A 26,368-nucleotide genomic window follows, 5' to 3' on the forward strand; every position below is an offset into this window, starting at 1 on the left:
AAATTTAAAAATGTGCTTCCTTTTTTCTTTTCTTTTTTTCTGTAATTAGAATTTCTTCAATTTAGTTTTTGAAATGTTGTTCAGACAAATTATAAAGAAACATTTCTGACATGTTATTAATCAAATAATGAATTCATTAAAGAAAAAAGCAACTTATTAATTTACAATGACAAACATCATGAGTTGCAGAGCCGATCATCGGTTGGTTTTGGATATATTAATATCAAAATATTGAAGCAAATTTAATCAAACGAGTCCGTTAAACTCCATAAATAAATTTGAACTCAGTGACATCATCGTGTGGATTATCTGTCTGCTGAAGTGTTTCCACTCGGACGTGTGAAGACGAAGACGATTACCCTCCACGGGATCTTCGACCGTCTGTTGGTGGTCATGGACAAGTTGTCGTCATCTTCCTCCTCCTCTTCTTCCTCTGTTGGAAAAGAAAAGTCCAATTTTCAACAAGGAAATTTAAAAAAAAAGACTTCACATTTTCATCGAATATCAAAATTTAGACGGATAAATTGGACACGAAAACGTGTCAGCGTTTCCTCCTGTTCAAATTTTTTTAACTCAAATACAAGGTTTTAAAGTTAAAAGTTAAGTTCCTGTTGAAATATTCCAGAATTTTCCACCTTCGTCTTCGTCGTCTATTTGGTTCTTGGCCTCTCTGGAGTAGAAAGCTCTCCTCAGCGTCTTCCTCTCCAGGGTCGTTTGACTGTCCTGCTGGATGTCCTACAAATCAGACGACAGAGACACAACATTAGAAAATAAAGAATAAAAGTCTTGGCTGTGGTCTCGGACGATGTCGCGTCACCTTCTCCAGTTCCTGGTCCTGACGGTTCATCAGCGTCTTCCAGTGATCGTACAGCTCGACGTCGTGAGTCTGAATGTCCTTCAGAGTTCCCTCCCGCAGCACAGAGCCGTCCTTCATCGCTATGATCTGGACAACAACAACAAAAAAACACTCTGGATTAAAACAATCCGTCCACAGACCGGGACTTTTATTTTGAAGGTCTTACCCAGTCTGCGTGAATGAGATACTGCAGTTTGTGGGTGACGAGCACCACGGTTCGCTTGTCGTCTTGCAGGAACTTGAGGATTCCCTCCTGCATCAGGTGATCGCTGAGGTGGATGTCCAGAGCGGAGAACGGATCGTCCTGGGAGACGTCAAAGAAAAACAAATCCGGAGGAGGTGAAGGAGGCAAAACCTGCTACAAGGCTGAAACACTTAGAGGGCTTTTACTTTGAGTACTTTAAGTCCAAAAAAAAGAAAAGAAAACTTCTACAGTTTCATATTTACAATTTTATCAGGATAAGAACATTAAAACTAAAGTTTTTTTTTACTGGACTATATTTTCATAGAGTGCTGGTGCATTTTTTTTTCTCTGTCTGAAGATCACCTGATTTCTTTTTTTTCTAAATCACTAAAAACAAAGAGGAAAAGCATTTTTACATGATTAGAAAATTTGAACTTTTCTGTTATCAAGTGCAGCCTCTTCCCTCTACACCTGTCCTACCTCCACCACATGTAATCAGCTCATCACTGGGATAATCTGATTGCCGCTAAATGTTCATAGTCACGTAATCCAATTACGACAAGAACGTCTGCCAAGTGTCCATAACGTCTGCTGGGTGGATGCTATAACTTGTCTCCTATATCACGCTAATAGAGAGCATGGGATGATTATTTTTTTATGTCTTATCATAATGATGTATATATATATATATATATATATATGTATATATATATATATATAGACATATATACTCAAATCCTGAGATCAGATATGAGCAGCTGCAATTAAAGAAAACATTCTCCACCTCATTATACATCATTTTACACTTTTTTGTTTTTTGTTTTATCATTCTAGACATTAGTGTTTAAAAGAATGATGCTTTTTTTTAATGCTTGATAAATCAACATAAATCAAATATAAAGAAAAGTAGAGAGTCGGGATGTGACGGAAACTAGCCCGGTAAAGAAAGGGAGTTACTTCCCGGTGGACGTTTATCAAATTCAGCTGAAAATACACGATCAGAAGTAATTCATTGGTGTAAACTACCTCATTGTTGCTCGTTAAAATAAAAAAAAAAAAAAAAAAACCAGAGGTCATCTTACCAAGAAGACGATGTTGGTGTTCTGGTAGAGAGCTCGGGCCACACAGATTCTCTGTCTCTGACCTCCACTCAGGTTGATGCCCTGACGCAGCAACAGGAGAGAAAATATCAGTATAGGACCTTTCAAACCTCCAGGGAACACAAAGGGCTTTAGAGGATGTGAGAGAAACAAATCAAGCTGCTGTAAGAGTGATAAAACAATCAGAGAGACAGAGACTGTTAACAAAGGAGGCTGTTTTCAGGCTGATTTCACTACCGCACTCTGCAATTTGAAAAAAATATTTGCTTTGGGCCATGGGATTTTTGGACGAGCAAGAAGCTTTTTTTTTTTGGTACCAAAAAATAAATGACCAGATAATATCTTTTTTTTTTTTTTTTGCAGGATATTTGAAGACACAAGCTTCTCGGGGGGTTGATTTGAAAGACAATGCGAATGATTGTATTTATCATAAACGTGCAATAATACCAACCGTACCCTCTCTCCGATCTCGGTTTGGTCTCCGAACGGCAGCAGGTCGATGTCCGGCTGCAGCGAGCAGGCGTCGATCACGGTTTTGTACCTGAACGAGACGACACAACACGACTTCAACTTCATGACGTTTCACTGCTGTGAATTTATTTATTTATTTATTACCTTTGTTTGTTGAAGGGGCTGCCGAAGGTGATGTTCTCCTCCACGGTGGCGTTGAGCAGCCAGGACTTCTGGGCAGCGTAGGCCACCGAGTATCTGTTCTTGCTGTGGGTGCATCATGGGAAATAGAGGCAGGCAAACACGTGAGAACTACAAGTTCTGCATTCATAAAGCGTCAATATAGCAGGAATACTGATCCACTCGTCGGTTTGATGACTCCGTCCACAGATATTGACTTTGTTCACAAGGCGGCTCATTAAATAAACAAACTTTTTTTATTGGGGAAAACAACGTTTTTGTGGTTAAATCGTTTAATTTCAGCTGAAAAAAAAACCACTTTTTTCAGGAACAAGACCCCATTTCATATCGTAGCTAATAATTGAGTCACAATTTGATTATTTGTGTATAAATTCACAAAACCGTGCTTATATGAGGATTTTCAAGTCTACTGGACACATAATTAATTAAACAAATTTTAATTGATACTAATCCACTGAATTAGAAAAAGATTACTTTATTATTAAATAAAAAAGTCAATTATTTGCAAGAATGAGGTTTATGTTGTGAAATGGCTTATATTAATATTATTAATTTGTGTATTTGCAGGATGAACTGTGAATGTCTTATTTCCTTGTGCACACATTTCTTTAATCTTTAATCATGTCCTCCCCATCGCTATCGTTTCTAAATATTTCAAGTATCTGTTTCAGGTCAAAATAAACTTCTTATCCTGCATATTAAAAGAATAACTGTGCTTTCATTTCGACTCCATTTTTGGGAAAACTGTTCCAACACTCTTGTCAGAGGAAGGAAAAGCGAATATCAGATCAGTACTCCTGTTCTCATCAGCTTTATGAGTGTGGTACCCAACACATAAAAACAAAAGAAAAAAGGGAGGATTATGTTTGGAAAACTCCACCGCAACATGAAAAATTAGAAATATGAATCATGGGTCGGGTTAATGATGAGCTGCAAATAAAACAACAACAAAATGTAACAGTAACACAAACATCAATATGATCAAGGACAACAACCACAGTGGCGCTCTGCTGGGAGTCGGATGTGAAGGCGACCCGGTTTCAGAACAACGTGTGCCTGGAGAATAAACTCTATTGTAACTTAGAAACTTAATAGCAGCTGAAAAGACTCTGAAATGTATTTTTATATGTTTTAAATGTCAGATAAAGATAAACAGAGCATGTTTGTTTATACGAGTTTATGACTCCCAGCATTAGAAAAAAGAAAAAAAAGAAGCACAAACCACTCCGGGATCAGATGATGACACAAAAAATAATGACATCCTCGATGGAAGGAGAGCAGACGATGAGCAGAAGACAGTAGAAGACAGCAGAGGACCGTAGAAGACAGCGGAAGACAATAGAAGAAAGCAGAAGAAAGCAGAAGACAGTAGAGGACAGCGGAAGACAGCGGAAGACAATAGAAGAAAGCAGAAGAAAGCAGAAGACAGTAGAAGACAGCAGAGGACAGCGGAAGACAGCGGAAGACAGCGGAAGACAGCAGAAGAAAGCAGAAGACAGCAGAAGACAGTAGCAGAGGACAGTAGAAGACAACGGAAGACAATAGAAGGCAGCAAAAGAAAGCAGAAGACAGCGGAAGACAGTAGAAGACAGCAGAAGAAAGCCAAAGACAGTAGAAGAAAGCAGAAGACAACAGAAGACAGCAGAAGATGTTAGAAGAGAAAAAATGGGTAAAAACTGATGAGAGGAAGACGAGGAGGAGGAGGATGATGAAGGGGTCAAACGGTCATTTCAGATCTGAAACAGGAAGCAGGGGGATCAGAAGAAGAGCGAGTACCTCCCGATGTCTTCGTCAGACTCTTCTGTCTCTGACCAACTGTCAAAGTCACGTGTGAGAATTAGCTGCAGTGTTTATTTGTTTGTTGTAATAAAAATATTTTTTAAAAAGAAGTAACACGGTAAAAGGGATGAAACAGACGGACAGACAGAAAACAGCAAAGAGCTTTTCTTTTTTGTTTCGAGGAGACATTAAACACAGAAAAAACAAGGAAGAAAGCAAAACATAAAAGCGAAAAAAATAGGAAGAACCAGACAGTGAAGACATGACGTTAGCCTGCCGACTATTAATCAAATTAACCTTCCCACCCAGAGAAGAAGGAAGTGATGCAGTCGCTGTCCTGCCTGCGATAATTAGGTTTTGTGGCTTCTCCGACAATGATGTCTCTTTTTTTTTTTTTTTTTTGGGCGCCTGAGGGTGTGTTAATGTAAGAATTACGCCCCGAGTTAAAAGAGTAAAGATAAAAAAGTTTTGAGGAAAACAGCTTATAACCTTATTCAGTACGTTTTTAGAGACTGCTCCTGTTGAGCGAACATCGCATCTGAGTTCATCACGTTAACGTGACCGCCGGTACGTGAACATTTTGTGATTTCAACCGTGGACCTGAAGAGAAACCAACGTCAGATTTTGGGTCAAATACTTTCACAAACAGGAAAAAAAATTCAATAAGTGTTCTTGAGCCCATGCAGTGATTTCCACTACAGAATTATGGCTGTTTTTTTTTGTTTTTTTGGGGGGGCGGAGGGGGGGGGGGTTTGGCTTCAAACTCTGGAAATCGTCAACTGGAGCCCCCTCGAAATGCTTCAGAAAGTCGACAAGCGACGAAGCGACGAGCCGGGCGAGTGACGTTCGCGTTTTTCAAGAGGAGGCAGAACGTCACCGTCCCGAGACCGAAAGAACCAGAGATCACCAGAAAGTCATGCATTCCCGCTACGACTCTACTACAGATTAACGCCTTCGTACCACAGAAGAGCCAAACATGGTAGAAATCATGTTCAGAAACATTATAAACATGTGAGAGTGAAAACAACCTTCAGAGAGTATTCATGGACCATTAATTAACTGGTGACCACAATTCTCTGATATCAACTTCAGGATGCACCTGAATGCAGCATCCATGCACTCCATGCCCAAATGTCAATAAGACTCAAACACATTAATAACATGTCTTGGGTCGAATCACAAATGATTTTCTGACTTTTTTTCTTTTTTTTTACTGCAGCTAATTCAGGAAGTTAACTTCGTTAAACTTGATTTAAAAACTAAGACAAAATGGCTGAAAATGTTTCACAGAGAGGAGATAAAAGTACCTTATGTTCCCATCGTGGATGATGTCACAATCAGGCGGCCTGATTTGGCAAGAAGGCAGGAAGTGAAGTGACAGAAACACACACACACACACACAAATACACACACAGCAGATCCAAAGATGCATACAAAGGTTAATGTGCAGAGACAGAAGCACGTCCAGTCTGAGAATCCAGTGAAGACGTGAGACAGCAAGTCACTCAATAAGGTGACTAGAAAGATAGAAAATGATATCGAAGAGGGGCGTCGACGTGAGTTACAGTTATAGCTTTTATATTTGTGAAATAAGAGAAAGAGTTTCTAATGATTTCTTACGACGAATCCAATTGGTTTGTCCTTGAGTAGAAGTCAAAGTCATGGAAAGAAAATGCCTCCGAATTAAGTCCAATATATCAGATTCAGATCAGTCGCTGTGATCCATCACAATAAAACGATCTCCAGAGTGAATCAATACGAGAATTAAAATCTTCTCCTCGTCGCTTCGTCAAGTATTGATTCAATAACTCGGTGTCATCTTGTAAATGTGTGAGCATGGAGGTCAATTTTGGCAGCAAATTTGTGCGTTGCCGTGGAAACAGACACACAAATAAAGTCACCGATTTGGCCCTTTCATAATGAAAGGGTCTTCGGTAAAACGCCGTCAATCAACTTCACGTCTCCGCTATCGAACGGCAATTACATTCAACTGAGCGAGAAAATATATCAAGAAATATGAAATAAATACGAGTTTTCTTTCATTGATTTTTATAAATCTAAATATTATAAAATAAACATCAGAGCAGCAAATTAAATCATTCTGAAAAAACTGCTCCTAGACATTTGATTGATTGATTGATTGAATGATTAACAGACTTTAACTTTTGTCCATTATCTGGTATTTTATTAGAAGTTGTGTATCTGTGGTCGAACAAGTAAAATAAAGAAAACAACAAAACTTATAAAATAAAATAAAATCTAAACTGAATTATAATTTAAATAAACTCCCTGTTGTGACTGAATTTAACTACAACTTGAAATATTTCATGACTAGCTTTAAAAAAAAAATAATTATTATAATTATAAATAATAATAATAAATAATTTCAGTTAACGGGATCCTTTGTAGCAACATTTGAAAGAAAAAAGCAACATTTATAAATCGGCCAACAAACATAGATATGAAACAGCTGCAACACTAAAGTGAGTTTGAGCCAAACAGAATAAACTTATTTTGACTTTCGACTGAATTTTTTTAAGTCATAGTGCTTTGTTCAAGTAGAAAATATGAATAAAAGTTTAAAAAAAAAAAAAAAAATACACTTTCTACATAATCTATGATCATTAAAATATCTCAACAAAGTTCTTACTTGCTCCAGAAGACTCTTCCATCGAGGGCCTGCATCTCACCGAGCATGGCCAGCAGCAGCGAGGATTTCCCACAACCCACCTGGCCCACGATCATCGTCAGCTGACCTGACGGAGAAACAAACAAACAAACAAACAAAGTGGAGAATTTTACCCTTTGCAGAGATGACATCTAAAATGCGGCTTATTAAAACAAATACGAGGGGAAGAAAATTGAAGTCCTCCTTCCTTCATTCATTTTCCCCCTAAATTTAACCGTCCACATGGCAAAGACGACACTTTTATAAAACCAAAAGACAGAAGTGCAAAAACACACACACACACACACACACACACACACACACACACACACACACACACACACACACACACACACACACACACACACACACACACTCTTGTTTCTTCCCCGGGGACGTGACTTGCTTGCAATCCCAGTAATGCTACTACCGAGATAAACAGGATCTGTAGATATGCCAAGTGCTGGTGTTGTTTGGAGGAACTGAAGTGTGTGTGTGTGTGTGTGTGTGTGTGTGTGTGTGTGTGTGTGTGTGTGTGTGTGTGTGTGTGTGTGTGTGTGTGTGTGTGTGTGTGTGTGTGTGTGTGTGTGTGTGATACGACACATCCATCCGCTGGCAGCCTCCTCAACATGATCAGCTGACACCGTTACTGTAATTCTGCTTCATTCACATCCTAACAGCGTTCTCACAGTTCCAGCTTCAGTTTCACTTTCGCACAAAAAAAAAAAAAAAAAAAAAAAAAAGGGAGAGACCGAAGAAGGTGCAACGACCTCCGAGCATTTACGCGTGTCGACGCCAGAAGAGAACAGGTGGACGGGATCTTTCTAAAGTTACAAACGTTTGCTAATGACCCACAGCTCATCGTGTCAAGTCCAAAAAAAAACATCCGTCCAAAAAAAAAAAAAAACTTGTGGAAAAATGTAACGGCAGATAATGTGAGCTTCAAAATAAGAGGTTGCACTTAACTCTTTTTAATTATTCATGAGTGTCCATCTCCCATTTCCCTTTATGCAGTCGCACTTTGGCGGATTGTTGTTATAACGGCGAGATGAAATTCAAGATGAAACTCGAGGACTCTTTGAAATGACATTTTAAGCTTTAACGTAGTCAGAAAATTTAAATTGTACCTGTAAATAACTAAACCAAAAAATAAAAAATGAAGAGCTCAGTTCGGTGAGTCTGACTGTTGGAAATGAAATAACAAATTTCATTTAAAAGTCTTTTCACTTTGTTTTTTCTGTGTTTACATTGGTATTTTTCCAGGCTGCCTTTATGTATTATTCACATTTATTTATCTAATTCTCTCCGTTATTTGAACGGTGGATTCATTCATTTATTTTGGATGTCAGCGATGTCCTCGTGAGGAGGACGATGTCCGTTTCCCACCTGTAGGGATGCGGATGTTGATGTCGGACAGCGTCAGCAGGTTGTTTCCCCACGTGAACGCGCCGCCGCTCACCTGAACACACAAAACACACGACGACAGAAACACACATTAAAAGGGTTAAAAAAATAAACAAATAAATAAATAACCGACCGCCGAAGCTTTTCGCTCTCAGTAAACTTCCGTTACGCAACGCGACTACGTGCTGTTTTTTCTTGTTATGTGCGCGTGACCCCCCCCCCCCCCCGGTTTTTTGTGGCCTGACCTCCGAGTGCCGGCTGAGATAACGGGATTACATGAGTGGGGACGCGCTAGCGTGGCGACGGAGGATCAAACTAAGAAAAAAACACCAGTTACGCAGGAAGCTGCAGCTTTGTTTTATCTGAACTGATTCCATGTGCAACTTCTGTATCCATGGAAACAAGCAGAAAAACCAGAAGTCTTATCTTGAGAGTGAAATAAAATCAACTGTTAATATTATTATATGTATTATATTCCCTGATTGTAAGTTTACCCCCCCCCCCCCCCAATTCAGTGGAGACATGACATCATGTGACACAACTACTAAGATTGATAATGACTGTTGTTGGTGTAAATAAATATTTATTTTGTTATTAAAAAAAAGAAAAATACACATATATTAAAAATGTCCAGGAAATAAAGAGCAACGTGTGACAGACCTTTTTGTATCTAAATCCTCTTCTACATCCCTTCTTCCTGTTTACATTCCTCCCGTCTGTTGCTTTTAGTTGTTTATTTGATGTTTATTTTATGATATTAAAAAACAACAACTTTTTAAACAATTCACAGACAAACTCATTGATCTGCTCATTTGTAGGATAAATAGAACTTATTTTAAATAACTTTATCAATTCAATTAGATTTTTTTATGTTGGTTTTTATTCTCCTATTGTCGTTCAGTCTTCGTAGAGCTGCTCTCAAATAAAAGTAGGAACCGTCACGCGTCGTCTGACTCCAATTAATGGTTTGGATGAGCGGACGGTGAGCGTCGCTCCGCGGGGACGAGACAGGAAGTGAAGCCTTCAGAGGAGGCTGAGAAAAAACAGGACGGACGCGTTCGCAGGGCGATTTTAAAGGGCCGTGTGAATGCTACACTTCCTGAGAGGGGAGAGCGCACACACACACACACACACACACACACACACACACACACACACACACACACACACACACACACACACACACACACACACACACACACACACACACGGGTACACCCACGTACACATGTGACATGTATGATCCCACAATATGACCCACGGATGTTAAAAAAAAATTTAAAAAAAGTTTAAGACCTGAAACAGCTGCTTGTTCATTTAAATCAAGTGTTAATGACCTCATCCCATAATGCAACATGGTTTTTATCATAAAATTAAATTATCGCACCAGTAGAGATCCCATGTTGTGGAATATTGTCTTTTTAAAGCTGAACAGGCTCTCCAATTATTCAATCCTTAAATGTGGACCACTTTTTTCATCCCTTCTCTCTATATACCCCCCCCACCCCCCTCTTCCAGTCTCACACACACACACACACACACACACACACACACACACACACACACACACACACACACACACACACACACACACACACACACACACACCCGACCTTCACAGCCACATCCTCCGTCTCCGTGGGTCTCATCTGTCGCCGGGTCGGCTGCTCGTAGTTGTCCATCTGGTAGCGCATCGGCTGCTTCCTGTTGATGGCTTTGGTCTTGGAGGGTGTGTGTGTGTGTGTGTGTGTGTGTGGGAGGGGGTAGGGGGGGGAGGAGGGGGAAGTATAAATAAAGAAATAAAAAGAAGAGATGCTGAGTTAAATGTGTACAAATAACCACTTTCCTGCATCCGTTTTAACTCCTCGGGGAGAAGAAGGCTTTTTTTTTTGTCCCGCTGCCGTCACTTTATCTTCTTATTATTATCCAGACACACACAACACACACACACACACACACACACACACTGGGGGGGGGGGGGGGGGGGGGGGGGGGGGGGGGGGGGTGTGTGTGTGTGTGTGTGTGTGTGTGTGTGTGCACACACACACACACACACACACACACACACACACACACACACACACACACACACACACACACACACAACACGAAGTCTTTGTACTTCATGTGCAGTCTGGTTCACAACATCATTAATAGATGTTCATACGCCAAAGTAGTTGCAGAGCAGCGAGGTCAAAGGTCAGTGAAAGTCCTCACGTGTGCTGCTGTGATGCCGGTAGACTCAAACTTGAGAAGGATTTGAGTTATTAAATTGACAACAAAAAAAAAAAAAAAAAAAAAGGGATAAATAATGAATCTGTGGAAAATTTTGCTGCTTTGATTTTGATATTTTTTGGGTGAAATTGGAGGAAAGTTCAGCAGGTCAGTGAATCCTCTGAGGACTACGAATATTCATCCAGAATCACATGAAAATCTGAACATAAGTCATTCGTGTTTTTTATGATACAATATGATCAACTTTATTTTTTTGTTATATATATATATATATATATATATATTTTTTTATATATATATATATAGAGGTAATAAAATAAGGAGCATGAGTCTGGAAACACATCGTATTGCATCTCTTGCGTAATTCCCAGCAATGAAATAAAAAAATAAAAAAGCGACGCCTACGTTTTGCTCCGTTTTGTGCTGACTCATCAGTTTTTTCGTTTTTTTTTTTTTTTTTGTCCCATCGACGTGGTTTCGTTGAAGACTCACCATCCCCAGGTGTTTCTTTCCCGCCTCGAAGGGAACAGATATGTCGCCGTTTCTCCAGCTGTCGTCTCCGATCTCGTCGCTCTGAAGGAACTCGCCGAGCTTCTGGACGCTGGAGGAGGAAAAACACACACACACACACACACACACACACACACACACAGATTTACCATCAGAACCGTCCCCCGGATCAGCTGTTCTCCCCCTCGTCCACACGCTCACCTGACCAGAGCCTTCACGGCGAATCGGACCACGGTGGAGAGCAGGAAGAGAGGCGTGACCAGGATGTGGAACAGCGCCAGAGCCGCGAAGGCCTCGGACGGACTCGGCCCGCTTTTATCGATGAAGTGATGCATCACGAACGTCTGCGAGAGAGCGTTTCAAATCGAATCGTGTTATAGTCGAAGAAAGCCATTAACGACGTGGTGAATACACAGATGTCTAAAAAAAACAAAAACAAGTTCTTACCGCAAGAACGGCGGCGATGGGGATCGCAGCGTTCATGAAAACTGCACAGAGAATTATTATTTATTGGCAAAATCTTGCTGTAATAATAAATAATTTCCTCCAAAATTTGAATTATTTAAGCTAATTTATGTTGCAGTGAATTATTGAGAACTTAAAGGTCCCATATTTTACACTTTTCCTGCGTTTTAGTTATCTAAAGGAAGATATCGACGATCCTCTCTTCTGATTGGCTGACTCGTTTTCTGAGTGACACATGCCCGGACCGATCACAGGACGTCTTTGATCTTGTAGCTCCGCGACAAAACGACCGATCTGTGTTTTTCTTCAAAATAAAATAATGCACAGTGGGCGTATGACACGAGTTTGTGACATCACAAACACAGCGACGTCTCAACGGCTCGCTTCGAAAGTATTTATAAGAAAGGAAAAAAATAAATCCAAATTTATACAATACGGGACCTTTAAATCCTTAAATCCTGGTGTTTTGCAAACAAAAGACTAACTTCGTATTTGCCTTTTATGTTTTCAAACAATAACATAAAGAGTTAAAGATCTCGTGTGAGTGCGTTTTGATCGTACTGGACATGGAGGTGTAGAAAGCGAAGGTCTTGAGGCTGGTGAGCTCTTTCCCTCTGGTGTCCTCCACGCTGTCGCAGAAGATCTTCTCCCAGGCGTACAGCTTCAGCAGCTTTATGCCCTTCAGGATCTCCGAGGTCTTTTTCAGCCGATCTGTAGAGTGTTCCTGAAACGAGGCAAAATTATTACCGACTGCTGGGAAAGTACAGGACATACGACGTAAAGTTCAAAAACAAGTTTCCTGCTCACGAGTGAGCTTTTCTGTGTGTCCGCCAGCTTGGTGGCGATGAGGTACTGGACCGGAGCCAGCAGGACTATGACGGACGCGCCGACCAACGCGCTCAAACCCAGCAAATAGTAGAGCAGGATCACTCCCATCACGATCTGAGGACGGACAAAACAAAAACAAAAAGGAAAAGTGAGAAGACTCGTCTGAAGCTGCACTTTCAAAACTTAAAAAAATAAATAAATAAATGGCACTACATTAGGAAAATATAGAGTTTTGTCCCACCTGCACAGGCATGGCCCAAAGGTTGGGGCACAGGAAGAGGAACCACATCAGCTGGTTGGTCTCTATGGCAACCAGGTTGTTGATCTGCCCCAGCGTCATCTCGCCCATGGACATGTTGGAGGTGGACAGACGCAGGATTTTGTTGTAAATCATCGCCTGGGTTCACAAAAACAAAAACAGACCATAATAACACGTAAATGTTAACAGGAGTTTGGGAATGGCTTGAAAATGACGGCTAGTTACGGCGTTCAGTTTATGGACCTTTGACCTTTTGGATGTGAAATGTCAAAACACTTCATCCTCTGTGTGAAATCTTTGTCATAATTTTGGCCACAAAAGGGCTTTGAAGGGCCCCGGTGACCTTTGACCTTCCACCACCAAACTCGAGGCAGGTCATCCTCGAGTCCTGAAGAGTTTAACCTCCCGAGATGTGTCGTTTTTCGGGACTTAAATTGTTTTCCACTCACCAGCAGGGCTCCCCGCAGGTTGATGCCCGTTTCTATGGTGACGTAGTACGAGGCCTGCAGGAAGGTCCTCTGCAGCACCAAAGCCAGGAAGAGAAGGACGGCGAGGACGGAGCTGTTCTGCAGCAGCTCGGTGGAGGACATGAAGTAGACGCCCAGATAGGTGTCCTGTAAAAACACAGGAAATACCTTCAAGCTGCCAAACACATTTTTATTTTTATTATCGCGACAAGAACTGCAATCAAAAAGTTGGTCCATCAACAAGGTGAACTTTATCGCTTTAAATCACCGGATTAAAAACACACGTTATGGTGTGGGATGATACTGAATGTATTTTAGACTCCAGCTTTAATGTAGAAAAAACATTAATATATGAATTAATCTGAGAAGATACAGCTGAGAAATGAGGTCAATAAGCAGACTGAACTTTCCACCCCACAGCTGGTAAATGACAGTATTTATTTATAATATTTTAATTAAAGCTTTTGCAATTTACCGGGCACGCTTTAACCGTATTTTTGTAAAATAGACAAAAATCAGTGTTTTGCCCATTTTAATCATTTAGTTTGTGAATTGATTTGAAGAGACTTTTACCTGCGTGTCCTCACTCCTGGCACACACACACACACACACACACACACACACACACACACACACACACACACACACACACACACACACGGTAGTTTGGTCTGTGTTGAACTCAGAGTGTGAAGTGAGCGGAGAAGTTTCCACGTCACCCAGACATGCAGCTCTGCTCTGCGTCTCTGCCCACTAAAACCCACTTCAGCCGGCTGACAGCTTCACCGCCGCGGCAGCTGGAGAGTTTGATCGTTTACGCGTTCAAGATCCCGGTGGAAATATCTGGATCTGTTTTAACGTGAATGAAGTTGACGAGTCGATTAACGTGGTGGAAACGTCAATCACAGATGTCAACAGAGGAAGAAGGACAAACGTTTGCGATCTCACGTTCACACCGACGACCGGTGGAGAAGAAAAGACGAGAAGAAGAAGAAGAGGAACAAAAAAAAAGAAGAAGAAGAAGAAGAAAATAAGTGATGAAGGAAAAAGGAGGAAAGACAAAGAAGAAGAATACAGAAGTTCTACTTAGAGACGCAAAAGTCAGAAACGTGAAGAAACCATCGACTGTCCAACTTCCTCTGATGTTAATAAATCAACCTTCTGTTTTATTTATGAGGACAAACTGGGAGTTTCTGACCTTGAAGATTAGAAAAGTTTGGAAAAGTGAATAAAAAAAAAAAAAATTCCTACAAAGTGAGCAAACATTTGGCACCTAATGAGGGTTTTTTTTTTTTTTTTTTTTAAGAGTGAAGACATTTTAACTTCTTCTTTCCTGCTGGAGGGGTTGAGGTCTGAAGATTAAACAGAGGTTCAGTTCAGGAAAACCGGAAGATTCAGGATCCATTTTGTGGTTCTGACAGAACACTGATGTTAAATTCACTGGAGGATTTAACACATCAAATAATCTGGAAATTAATCATGCGAGAAAAATCCGAGTTTAAAGTCGGGGGTGAAGCATGATGTCATCACGAGTGTGTGTGTGTGTGTGTGTGTGTGTGTGTGTGTGTGTGTGTGTGTGTGTGTGTGTGTGTGTGTGTGTGTGTGTGGGGGCTCATTATTACATTACAGGCATGATCACGTCAGTCACACACACACACACACACACACACACACACACACACACACACACACACACACACACACACACACTCGTGGTGACATGATGACTGCGACCACCGCCTCGGTGATGTCATCATGTCTCAGACACCATCTTTTTGTGTGTGTGTGTGTGTGTGTGTGTGTGTGTGTGTGTGTGTGTGTGTGTGTGTGTGTGTGTGTGTGTGTGTGTGTGTGTGTGTGTGTGTGTGTGTGTGTGTGTTTTAATCTGCATTTAACCCCTATTCAAAAAAAGATCTTCTGTAAACACCAGACGTGACTTCGGTGCCCAAACATGGCTTTAAGTTTTCAGACGGGAGAGTCTGTGATGTTTTTTTTTAAACATCTTCACACAGCCGGTGTTCATCATCAAGAGGCCGGGTCACATTACGTCTCCGGTCGGTCGGTTGGGGGGGTGGGGGGGGTCCTGCAGCGCTCTCACTGCACATGCAGCTATTTATAGCTCACAGAGAGATTACGTGTAGGCGGATGAACGAGGTCGATCTTCAGTGATGGAGTCACAAGAAACGGGAAATCAAACCTGACTGAAATCAAAAAAAAAACAATTCACCATGTTTTTTGGGTTTTTTTTGGGAGCCGGCCCCCTAGTGGCCCTCAGTGGTTTTGCACTTTAAGGTTCTTCCCACATCGGCTTCACTTTTCAAAACTGAAAAAAAATGTTACAGATCAAAGCTCGACAGCCACATCAGGATGTTGAGCTCACTGTAGAGAGAAAGTCGGTTTTCACGGGTCTTTACACTTAAAATCATTTGCATGACTCGTACTACACGGTACCTGGATAAAACTGTATTTTCAGGTTTTTCAGTTGAAAAAAATTGATTTAATTTGATGATTCGTAGGTCGTACTTCAGTCTAACAGCAAGTCCCGAGTCAAAAATGGACGTACGAATGAAAAGACATTTCCTCTCGTTGTTTCCTGTCTGTTCTCGATGATGTGAGTGCGGCACGTACATCCCGTAACACTCACCTTCATCTTGTCCGCCGCCGGGACGGTTTTGGTGGAGTTCAGGTACTTCACGATGCCGGAGATGCAGAGAGGCCCGGCGAAGCCCAGCAGGTCGGCCAGGTAGCGGAAGGTGCTGCTGAGCAGGATGGGACGGCCGAACGCCCGGTACATGGAGCGCCAGATGGACGGGGCTCGATCCGGGTCCTCGGCGGTCTGCGAGGGAGGAAGGGAGACCAGAAAGTGTTGTGTTGTTGTTGTCGTTTGTTTTTTTTTCCCCATAATAATAAAATACAGCAAATGTGAATATTAAGATCGGGGCTCACCCTCTGGTCCTCGTAGGCGTCCTTCAGCCGCAGGTAGTTGGTGAGAGCTCGCATGGCGATGGGCAGCTTGCCGATCTTCTTCAGCTCGATGGGCCTCTTGTGGGCTCCCATGATGAGAGGATTCATCCACCAGTACGTCGCCTGGAAAAAAAAAACCACGCCGAGTGGTCTTCTAGTTAGTCCGTGTTTATTTAGAGACGTAAACACGAGCGTTGAAAACTCCAGACTCACCTTGGACAGCAGGTTGACAAACGGCTGCAGAAATCGAACCCCCAAATCCTGCAGGTCCTCGGGCGGTTTCACCTTCTGAGGGTTGGCGAAGAAGACGTATTTCTACGGGACGGAAGGGACAAAAAAATGACAAAGTACCAGGATGATGCACTCAAAACATCCCCCAAGTGTGAAATGCTCCGTAGAAAGAGGGGCGGGGCCACCGGCTTGAAGAATTTTCAAATTAAAAGCGTCTGAGGAAGCTGCAGATGTTCCTGAACACAAAACGTGTTTATTTATCACTTACTGCTGCTGGAAAAAAAAAAAAAAGAATCAGCGTGTTAAAAACACGTACATTTTCTGCAAATTGTTTTGGCGGGGTGATGCGTTCACAGGCTTCAGGTCATTTCCTGTCAGTGTGCAGGATTTATAAAACCACATTAAGTACGGTCTAAATTCCTGCTGTACACTAAGTCAAGATCATTCTGGGGGAAACGCAGCGGAGGACTCACTCGGACTCGGATGACGTTGACCTCCACGGCCATCAGGAGTCCGTACAGAACCACCAGCAGCGCCGTGATGCAGAACCTCAGGTGCTGCGGCCCGACGGTGAACGCGGCGAACTTCCACAGCTTGATGGACTTGGTGATGAACGCCAGCACCCAGTAGATGAAGAGGACTGAAAAATGAATCAAATAATAAATACGCCGTTTTTAGTGTAAAAAGTGCAACTTAAAAATACTTTTCTTTTTTCTTTCTATGACTTGTAGATAAAAAGTTAAAGTAAAAAAACAAACAGATGAGGCTCAAACGGTCTCACCGAGCAGCAGCTTGGGGAAGTTGGACGTCTCGATGTTGTGGTAGTAAACTACGGACGTGGTGGCCGCGATGAAGCCCATGAAGGCCGGCATGAAGAGGTGGAGGTGGTTGGTCGTCATCCCCCTACAGCAAGAGCCAAACACAGGATATATAATTATAATGGAAAGACCGATGGTCCTATTATTATTACTATTATAAAATAAAATAAAATAAATGTGGGCGATAAAACGTGTTTGTGAGGCCTCACTTGTTGGAGACGATGCCCTCGGCGAACTCGCACACGTGCACGAACAGCAGCAGGAAGGTGAGGATCCACCGCATGTTGTGTCCCGGGAAATGGAGCCACGTGTTGTGATGGATCTGAACCTTCGAGCTCTGGCTGCCCCAACCTGACACACACACACACACACACACACACACACACACACACACACACACACACACACACACACACACACACACACACACACACACAGGTGGACGGATAAAAACAGCTTTTAACGTGTACAAATCAACAAATTATCCCTCTTCTATTATTACATTTACAGACGTACTTTAAGACATTGTCTTAATATAAAATCTGCATTTTGTGCGTCTGACCATAAAATAACATCAAATGAAAATCTCGAACGCTTCGGCGACTCGGTCTGAGACTGTTTGTTTATCGGGGTTTGTTTTCTGCTCTTGAAGCCTTCGGAGAGCATTACAACAAAAATTACACAGAACCAGGAAGCTTCAATTAGCGAGTCCCCGAGGAGCAATGCTGAGCGCTGATGGTCAGAACCATTCCCATAAATTACTGAGGACACATACACAACCACACACACACACACACACACACACACACACACACACACACACACACACACACACACACACACACACACACACACACACTCGGTAGAAGTTATTCTGCCAGCAGAGTTAACCAGAAAAACATCAACAAACATGCAGTTTATTTTTTGTTTCTTCAACAGTAGTTTTGTTTACATTGTGTGCAGCATCCTCGGCTCCTCGCCGGATCACTGAGCCGAGGTTACAACAATAATCTCAACCGCCCCTCAAGAGCCGCTTTAATCTTCACACCGCCGACGCCGGAGCGACAGATTACAGAAGAAACCGACACCAACGAGACTCTCAACGAGGAAAAGATCCCAGATGGACTTTCACCACATCTGAAAATCTAGCTGCGATACGGACTTCTTGGTAAATGAAGACGGTATTTTTCTTACAGTATTTGCTGTGGTAAGATGATATGTTTTAGATTAAGGAACCTAACCCCCCCCCCCCCCCCCCGGAGGACACATGCTGTTGCCGGACAGACTGACCCTGGAGGTCCCCGCAAGTCTGCTGTTCTGAGACCAGTTATGAAAACGTAACTATAAGAGGGTTTTGTGAGATTAAATTAAATCCTGGTAGGAACTGATGAATAATAAATAATAATCATAAAAAAAAAAGACATTTCCTTTCTGTAACACAAATTCACCTACCGATGAAGAGGATGGGGAAGGTGATGAAGAGCAGGAAGACGTGGGGGACGAGGTTGAGGGCGTCCACGAAGCAGCCATTGTTGAGCACGCCTTTCTCCACGCTGTAGGCGTTGAGTTCCTCGTTGTTGCCGCAGAACGACAAGGCCATGCCCCCCCCCCCACACACACACACACACACACACACACACACACACACACACACACACACACACACACACACACACACACACACACGAACCGTCAATCAATCTGGGAGAAGAAGAAGAAACAATATTAATATATTTAAGAAGAAGAAGAATTATTTTTCTGAGAGGACAAAATAAATGATATTCTGTATAATCGTTGTAGTAACGGCTGCGAATTAAAAGGTCAGACATTACATCACACACACACACACACACACACACACACACACACACACACAGGCTGGTGTGAGGCACGAGGACCGTCTCAGGGGTCACATTCAGGCTAACGTGTCCTTCAGCTCACAGCGGCTTCGTGTTCAATGAATATCAAGAGTTGGAAACACGCAGGAAGTTTTTGTTGTTGTTGTTGTTTTTTATGATGTCATGAACTCAAAGTTTAAGAAAATTCAGGTTTGTTCTATTTTCTGTGCTCAGATGTTGTTTTTTTTTTAGTTTTATAAAATGCGTTTGTTTTTTTAAGGGTTTGCGTCTGAAAGTGAAACGTCCTTTTACCTCTAAAGAGCCGCTGGAGCTGCTTTTATTTTGAAAGTCACACATGTACACGTCATTTGTGCAGCTACGTCTGACTGCTGCTGTTATTGTGTAACAAAACATTGTATTAAACCAGATCGAGACCGTAACTAGATTTGATTTATTGTTATGGGGTTTTGTTTCAGCTATAAATTCATAAATATTTTTTGTTCGCGCGGTCGTTAAACAACATGTTCGTGAGGCAAGATCGATTAAAATGTATTAAAATCTGTTAAAGTTTTAAACGGTTGGTCTCAGAAAATCGATCTTTACGTAAAGTCACGTAAACTAACGTAAACACGTGACTGTGGCATCGTGGGTAATTTTTAGCATTTTTTTTGTTTGTTTTGTTTTTAATTAGTTCATCTATATTTGTGTATATTGTTGTTGACGTGCATCGCGTTGCATTTTGAGCGATCGCAGTTTGTAGTTTTACGACACCGCCGATGATGCTGACACGCGTGGGCCTGTTTGGCGACGGACGTTTGCTTGGGAGACAAAACAATTACAAAACAACAGCAATCTAAAAATCCTTTAAGTAAAAGTAAATAAAAGTTTGTTTTTATTTACATGTGATTTATCATCACTTACTTAAAAGTATATTATTTTTTCAAAGTAGGAAATGTGTGTATTTTTTTTTTTTATTGTGGTTTATCTGTTGCTCTATTAAAACGGATTATTCAGTGTATGATGACGTATCACTTTTTACATACTAATATTTAAATCTCTTGTAAGCAGTAGCTGCACCTGGCGGCCATCTTTGTTTGGGTCAAGAGGCTCACCTTGTATTTTGGAGAAGTTTGGGGAATAACTGTCTGGATATATGGACTCATAGCAGAAACATACATTCAGTACCAGAGCTAGTTTGACATTTTAAATGAAAGTTTTCACCCTTTTTCTATAACTGCTAGTCACCTCACATTTCTGCCTAAAAGTTTGATATTTATTTGAAATATATTATTATTGTTCCTTTAAACTAACGTAACAAGGAGGATAATTAATAACAAAGTTATCAACATTATGGAGACAGAAAACGACGTTTGGTCCCAAACGGCTGTATCGATTAACCGAGACTTGTCGACTATGTGTTAAAAAAAAAAAAAAAAAAAAATCGAAACGCAGTTGAAGCACAAGTAAATAAAACAACACCAGCTCCATTAAAGCTTCATTTATTAAACCAAATCCCTTCTTAAAATACTAAATAGAGCTCCGACATAATTCACAAAGCTCCATTATCCTCCTCTTTATCTAAACACAGTCGTTAAACAATTAAAGTTAATTGAAAAGAGTCTTACCTCGGAGTGAAGTGAATAATCCTCACTGACACCGTTTAATTCCGGAAGTCTGATTTTTTTTTTTTAAAACACAGAAAAAAAAACCGGATAAAAGAGAAGAACAGAAACAAAATACCGTGAGAGTTGGAGGGAGAGAAGGGGGGAAAAAAGTTGGATTATTTTTAGCCCCGCAAGTGCATCAGCTGCTCCACTAACCGCAGCCCGTCTCTGCCGACGGTGTCAAGTTACACCGAATTACCACACAGAGCTTCCGGTGATGACCTTCAAAATAAAAGACTGAACATTTAACGTACAACGAGTTTGTTATAAAAAATTTTTTAATTATTATTATTATTTTTAAACACTAGGAATAATAGTAAATATTGTTGGTGCATGTATGTAAAACACTCACAGTTCTCCCTGAAATATGGAATTTTCTTTAGCTACCACACAGTATGAATTTAAAGGGGTTGGTTAAATAGTAATAAGGGTCTTTAAAATGTCAGTAAATTGTGGAAAAACGTCCACCAGTGTTCCCCAAAAGCCAAAGCTGCAGCCAATAATGTCCACAACAAAAAAAGATATTCAATTGGTTATCATGGAGAAGTAAAGGAACCAGAAAATATTCACTTTTGAGAACCTGAAATCAGAGTATTTTAGCTTTTATTTTCATTATATAAAAAAAAGTCTTTGGAAATTTGATTGATTTTCTAAATAGTTGGCAATTAATGGTCAGTCAATCAACTAATTGATTAATTGACACATTTTTATAGCCCAAACTGTGTTCCCCTTTACGTCTAATTAACTAATGAGAACAGCATAGATGTGAGGTAAGCTGAAAGCTCTGGAGGGTGAAGGTTTAGTTACCAACTTGACCCGTTTCATAATTACCTTGGTTGGTTTTGCCTTGTGTAGATATACGTTTAATATATTTGTAATATTTTGAATCATATTTTCAGTTACAAGGGGCTATCTTACAATTGTTCGAAGTATATTTTAGACTGTTAGTACATTTTATTTGGTTTGCTTTCAACTTCATTTAGTTCAATTAGTCCACATTACATATTTTCTTTTGTTGGATCTTTATGAATTTCCCAAACAAGATCAGTTAAGTCTCCCTTTTCTCTGATTAAAAAAAAAAAAGCACTTTTATTTTGAATATGTAAATTTAGTGATTTCCGGTAAAAGTGTACGTCATTTTAGCCATCTTGATAGAACCTGCCTGCTATCAGATTTCCAAACTTGTACCAGTTTAGCGGTGAGAAGGGGGTTTATTATAGGCTTCTTTAGCAGTCAGCAGACATGTGAGTTACAAACAGTTTAAAAACCTGTAGCTGAACTAATATCATAATATCATCACAATGTCATCTGATCACAGCTTTTTCTACTTTGTGGATCAATAACTTCATATTTGGAGGTCAAAGAACTTGTATTTAAACCTCTGCAGCACGGCAACACTATACCAAATATATGTATATATTTTACATTTTAGAAAATCAAACTTTCTCTTCTGGATGTAAAAATCCATCAGAAAAAACACCTAAATTGATATTTAATAAAATATTAGTCAGAGAAAAATATCCCAAACTATTTTACTAAAAAAAATTAAAAAAATATCCTCAAGAGAGTTGTCAGTGCTTCAACCTGCTGTAAACATGGTGCTTTTGCATATTTATTCAGATTTTCATAATAATTGATTATGTTACTTATTCAAATTTAATATTAATTAATTGATTTCTATAATTGTATTTCGTCTGTGTGCATACATATAGCATCTCCCTGTCAACTCATCCTTAATCTAAAATCTCTGACTCAGAGGCTGCAGGTTTCCTTTCTTTGCTTGGAGAGAAAAAGACCTTGGATACGGACAAAGCGCACTGAGGCGAACACAAGCTGTCGACTGCATCGTCAGTCATCAATGTAAGCTGCTGATTCCAGACCAGAAAGATGACAGTCCTGCACCCAGAAAAACGAACAATAGAAAACGATGGACCAGTGACAAACCAATCTGGTGTCTTTTACGTATCACCCAGCGTCCTAAAATGTCATTTCGTCCTCCGTTCCTATGAGACCACCAAAACTCCATTTAGAAAGCAAACGATTTAAAGTTATCACGCGTATAGACAAAAATAAAAGTAGATTTAACAGAACCTTGTGTGTTTTTCTACACGAGTCAGATTCAATCTTTGATTCGGCAAGGATAAATAAGAAAGGAGGGATATTTGTCTTGAAGAAATGTTCAACTTTTTGAACTGCCCCACTTGTAATTCAATCATCTCCTACCATAGTGAGCAGCAAGTGAGACCAGCGCGAATTGAGCTCACATTTTACTGAAAATATGTGTGCTTGGGGGGATTATATGTGCGCCGGAATAAAGATTTGTCTTCCATTGATTCAGATATTGCACTGAGTCTATTTCTTAAAGTGCACATTTTTACCGAGACGCAGAATGATTTCAAATTGCAGGATTGTTAAAGGAAGTCTGGTGTCTTTCACGTTGAGAGAACCGTTATCTCCGTGGACTGGAAGACGTCGTTGCACGAGCACTTTAAAGAGATGCTGAAGCCTGGCTCTGAAGGACCGCAGGACTACATAGGAAATCCAACCCCAACACTCACCGACCTCTGACGCAGGTTTTACGGAGTCTCGGGGGTCACGCGCGTCCCTTCCGGAGTCCTCTTTATTCCCGTCTTATCATAATGCGGTTTATACTGAAGGCACGAGGACAGGAAATGCCTTTATGGTCCATTGACCGTCGTATCCGCTCGGAGAGGCTGCGATGGCGCAGAAGCGGCGCAGCTGAGACACACGCACTCCCCGATATGAAGGCTGGCTTTCTGACGTGAAATTATTCATAGTGCGTGGAAAGACATTAGATAAATGTAGGTCAAATTAAAGCCGAATAAGCACGATGCTATTTTTAAGCTTTTGGGTAAAACTGAGTTTTTGTGTTATTACTCAGAAAGCAGTGCATCTTGTCTGATTGGAAAAGGTTGTGAAACTGATGTGAAGCTGCAGACAAATGAGGAATAACACCTGCACGGGTCATAAAAATATGTTGGAGAGAAATAAACAATAATACAATTTATATACGCCTACTGAGGTAACTGATATTAGGGGGTCTGAAACATGACTTTAATTCAATTAAAATGAAGACAAAACAACAGCCTGTATAATGAGCTGCGTCTTATTTTGAAATGCGTCAGATTTATTTACTGCACAGAACAGGAAGAGGGTGCTTCGGCTGCAGAGTGATGGATGCTGCTCCGGTGGGAGGATGATGAGGCCCATCGCTTCATCACCTGTCCTGGGTGAAAGAGGTCAAAAAAATTAAAATTAAAAAAAAAAACCTGATGGAAAACTTGTGTTCAGCGACATTATATACATATTTATGAAGTAAAACTTCCAACAAGAAACGTAACGGTAATTTCAGAAGAAGAGCGCCTCCGGGACAGACAGTTTCTGTCACTCGTCCCTCAATCGCTGCACCTCGTAGCCCCCATATGGGGTCCCAGCCTCCAGGTTGAGCCACAGACACCCCCCCCCCCCCTCCGTCCCACCCGTGTTGGTTGTGACTTGTTAAATAAAGGTTACAGGTCTTTTAATGTGGAGCCTGAGACTCCGTTCACCGCTGAGAGGACGCAGCCTGGAGGACCAGAGGGGGTGAGGGGGAGGGTCGTGTGTGTGTGTGTGTGTGTGTGTGTGTGTGTGTGTGTGTGTGTGTGTGTGTGTGTGTGTGTGTGTGTGTGTGTGTGTGTGTGTGTGTGTGTGTGTGTGTGTGTGTGTGTGTGTGTGTGTGTGTGTGTGTGAAGAGTGGAAGAGAGTGTGTGTGTGTGTGTGTGTGTGTGTGTGTGTGTGTGTGTGTGTGTGTGTGTGTGTGTGTGTGTGTGTGTGTGTGTGTGTGTGTGTGTGTGTGTGTGTGTGAGGAGATTCCCATCCACCAGTGTTTCCCAAGAAACTGTCAAGGGAAGAATTTGACCTTTGACCCCTCCACACACTCACACACGTACACAGTCATGTTTACATCCCTTCAGAGGAGGCATTACGTGACTTTTCTTTCATTTCCTGCAGACTTACTCCGCCACTGCTTCGCACTAATTGCATTTTTAAGGTCCCCAAAAGAGACGCAGGTCCCCACATTGTACTGTAAGTCAGCACTGTCCCATGACATCACTAATACTCGTACAAACACTCCCCACTCTTCCTCTGTTTGTACATTCACAGACTCACACTCGCTTACAGCAGGAGAAAAAGAAAAAAAACAACGACCGAAAAAACATTAAGACAGATGTTCAACTTTGACCTTCGACCCCCGTGTCACCACTAGGAAGAAGGAGCACTCGTGAACCCTCAGGAAGATAAACGATGAAGGACACGGAGATGAAAGCGTTTCTTTTAATCCGTCACTGATGAAACGTGTGTGTGTGTGTGTGTGTGTGTGTGTGTGTGTGTGTGTGTGTGTGTGTGTGTGTGTGTGTGTGTGTGTGTGTGTGTGTGTGTGTGTGTGTGTGTGTGTGTGTGTGTGTGTGTGTGTGTGTGTGTGGTTAAACTCTCCAGCGTGAGAAAGCGCTCTCCTCAGGGAAGTGTTTGACCAACCAGTCGCCCCAGAACAGGAAGTGAGGACCGGTCCCCCCCCCCCCCCCCCCACCACAGACACACACACACACACACACACACACTGTTTGTTCTTGCTTCCCTGTTGTCATGGTGACGACACGGAGATCAACACCAACCTGCATGGACCTCCACCTTTAAGCCCCTTTGTTCAACTACTGCACAGCAGCTGCAGGAGAAAAGAGGGCGACTGCAGAAACCAGGAGAGGCTGCAAATATGGAGAAAATCATTCAAAAATTATCTTTATATATATTTTAAAGAAGACTTTTGAAAAAGATCATTAAAAAAATTATATAAATTGTTTTTTTAAAGCCCTTTTTTTTCTATGCAAAGTTGTTTTTTTTGAAGTACCAACTTAAATATTCAAGTTTAAAATATTTTTCAAAACATTTTAATTAGTTATTTTATTAATTCTTAAACCACAAAGATGACGTTTTACTCCCATGATAAAAGCCCGACCTGTAAAATATTCGAAAAATATATTTTTAAATTCTACTTTCCAAAAAAAAACCCAAACATCATCCTTTCCAAGATGTCTCCCAGAAAACACTGCAGTCATGCTTTGGGCTGATAGTGATGACGCAAAAATGCAAAAATGCTAACATCTAGCAGGTATAAAGTGTACAATGCTAATATTTGTCAAAAAAAAATTTGCTAATTTTCTAAAACTTTCAGAAAAGTGATCATCTGCATTAGTCTCTTTTTTTTTTTTTTTTTTTTTCGCCATAAGACTTCGAGTCCCCACAACGCGGGTGTGTGTGAACAGATTTATGTCTCGCTAAGTGACACCGACCGGCTTGTTTAGTGTGTGCTGCCCCCTTCTGGAGACGCGCCGACGGTGATTTTCAAACTGTCGAAAGCAAAAGAAATCAAACAGGTGACAGATTGTTTT

General features: G+C 41.1%; 1 protein-coding gene and 1 long non-coding RNA gene across 2 annotated transcripts in view; both read right to left on the bottom strand.

Annotated features, from left to right (window-relative positions):
* The window catches only part of abcc9 (ATP-binding cassette, sub-family C (CFTR/MRP), member 9), a 35,788-nt gene extending 16,763 nt beyond the window's left edge, over positions 1–19,025 (bottom strand). The window contains exons 1-26 of the mRNA XM_069724001.1: positions 18,872–19,025; positions 17,629–17,770; positions 17,383–17,504; positions 17,075–17,241; positions 16,584–16,685; positions 16,353–16,493; positions 16,051–16,242; positions 13,389–13,553; positions 12,922–13,077; positions 12,660–12,794; positions 12,414–12,576; positions 11,835–11,875; positions 11,589–11,731; positions 11,370–11,478; positions 10,256–10,363; positions 8,625–8,697; positions 7,221–7,326; positions 5,878–5,916; positions 4,568–4,606; positions 2,756–2,857; positions 2,597–2,681; positions 2,123–2,203; positions 1,023–1,160; positions 818–943; positions 636–735; positions 360–433 (exon numbers count right to left, since the gene is read on the bottom strand). Of these exons, the coding sequence (XP_069580102.1) occupies positions 360–433; positions 636–735; positions 818–943; positions 1,023–1,160; positions 2,123–2,203; positions 2,597–2,681; positions 2,756–2,857; positions 4,568–4,606; positions 5,878–5,916; positions 7,221–7,326; positions 8,625–8,697; positions 10,256–10,363; positions 11,370–11,478; positions 11,589–11,731; positions 11,835–11,875; positions 12,414–12,576; positions 12,660–12,794; positions 12,922–13,077; positions 13,389–13,553; positions 16,051–16,242; positions 16,353–16,493; positions 16,584–16,685; positions 17,075–17,241; positions 17,383–17,504; positions 17,629–17,770; positions 18,872–19,019 (2,997 nt within the window). The 5' untranslated portion in view covers positions 19,020–19,025. The remainder of the gene's footprint in view (positions 1–359; positions 434–635; positions 736–817; positions 944–1,022; positions 1,161–2,122; positions 2,204–2,596; positions 2,682–2,755; positions 2,858–4,567; positions 4,607–5,877; positions 5,917–7,220; positions 7,327–8,624; positions 8,698–10,255; positions 10,364–11,369; positions 11,479–11,588; positions 11,732–11,834; positions 11,876–12,413; positions 12,577–12,659; positions 12,795–12,921; positions 13,078–13,388; positions 13,554–16,050; positions 16,243–16,352; positions 16,494–16,583; positions 16,686–17,074; positions 17,242–17,382; positions 17,505–17,628; positions 17,771–18,871) is intronic.
* Positions 19,026–19,054: 29 nt separating this feature from the next.
* On the bottom strand, positions 19,055–23,967 carry LOC138636139 (uncharacterized). Its single transcript, XR_011312234.1, has 3 exons — positions 23,480–23,967; positions 20,883–20,931; positions 19,055–19,120 (listed from the first exon to the last, which is right to left on the bottom strand). It is a non-coding gene; the product is annotated as an uncharacterized lncRNA (long non-coding RNA).
* Between the last annotated feature and the right edge of the window lie 2,401 nt (positions 23,968–26,368).

Source organism: Brachyistius frenatus, unplaced genomic scaffold, assembly GCF_029030835.1.
Source record: "Brachyistius frenatus isolate BFR_SWC_R1_liver_20210118 unplaced genomic scaffold, ASM2903083v1 Contig_355, whole genome shotgun sequence".
In the NCBI taxonomy this organism is placed as follows: domain Eukaryota; kingdom Metazoa; phylum Chordata; class Actinopteri; family Embiotocidae; genus Brachyistius; species Brachyistius frenatus.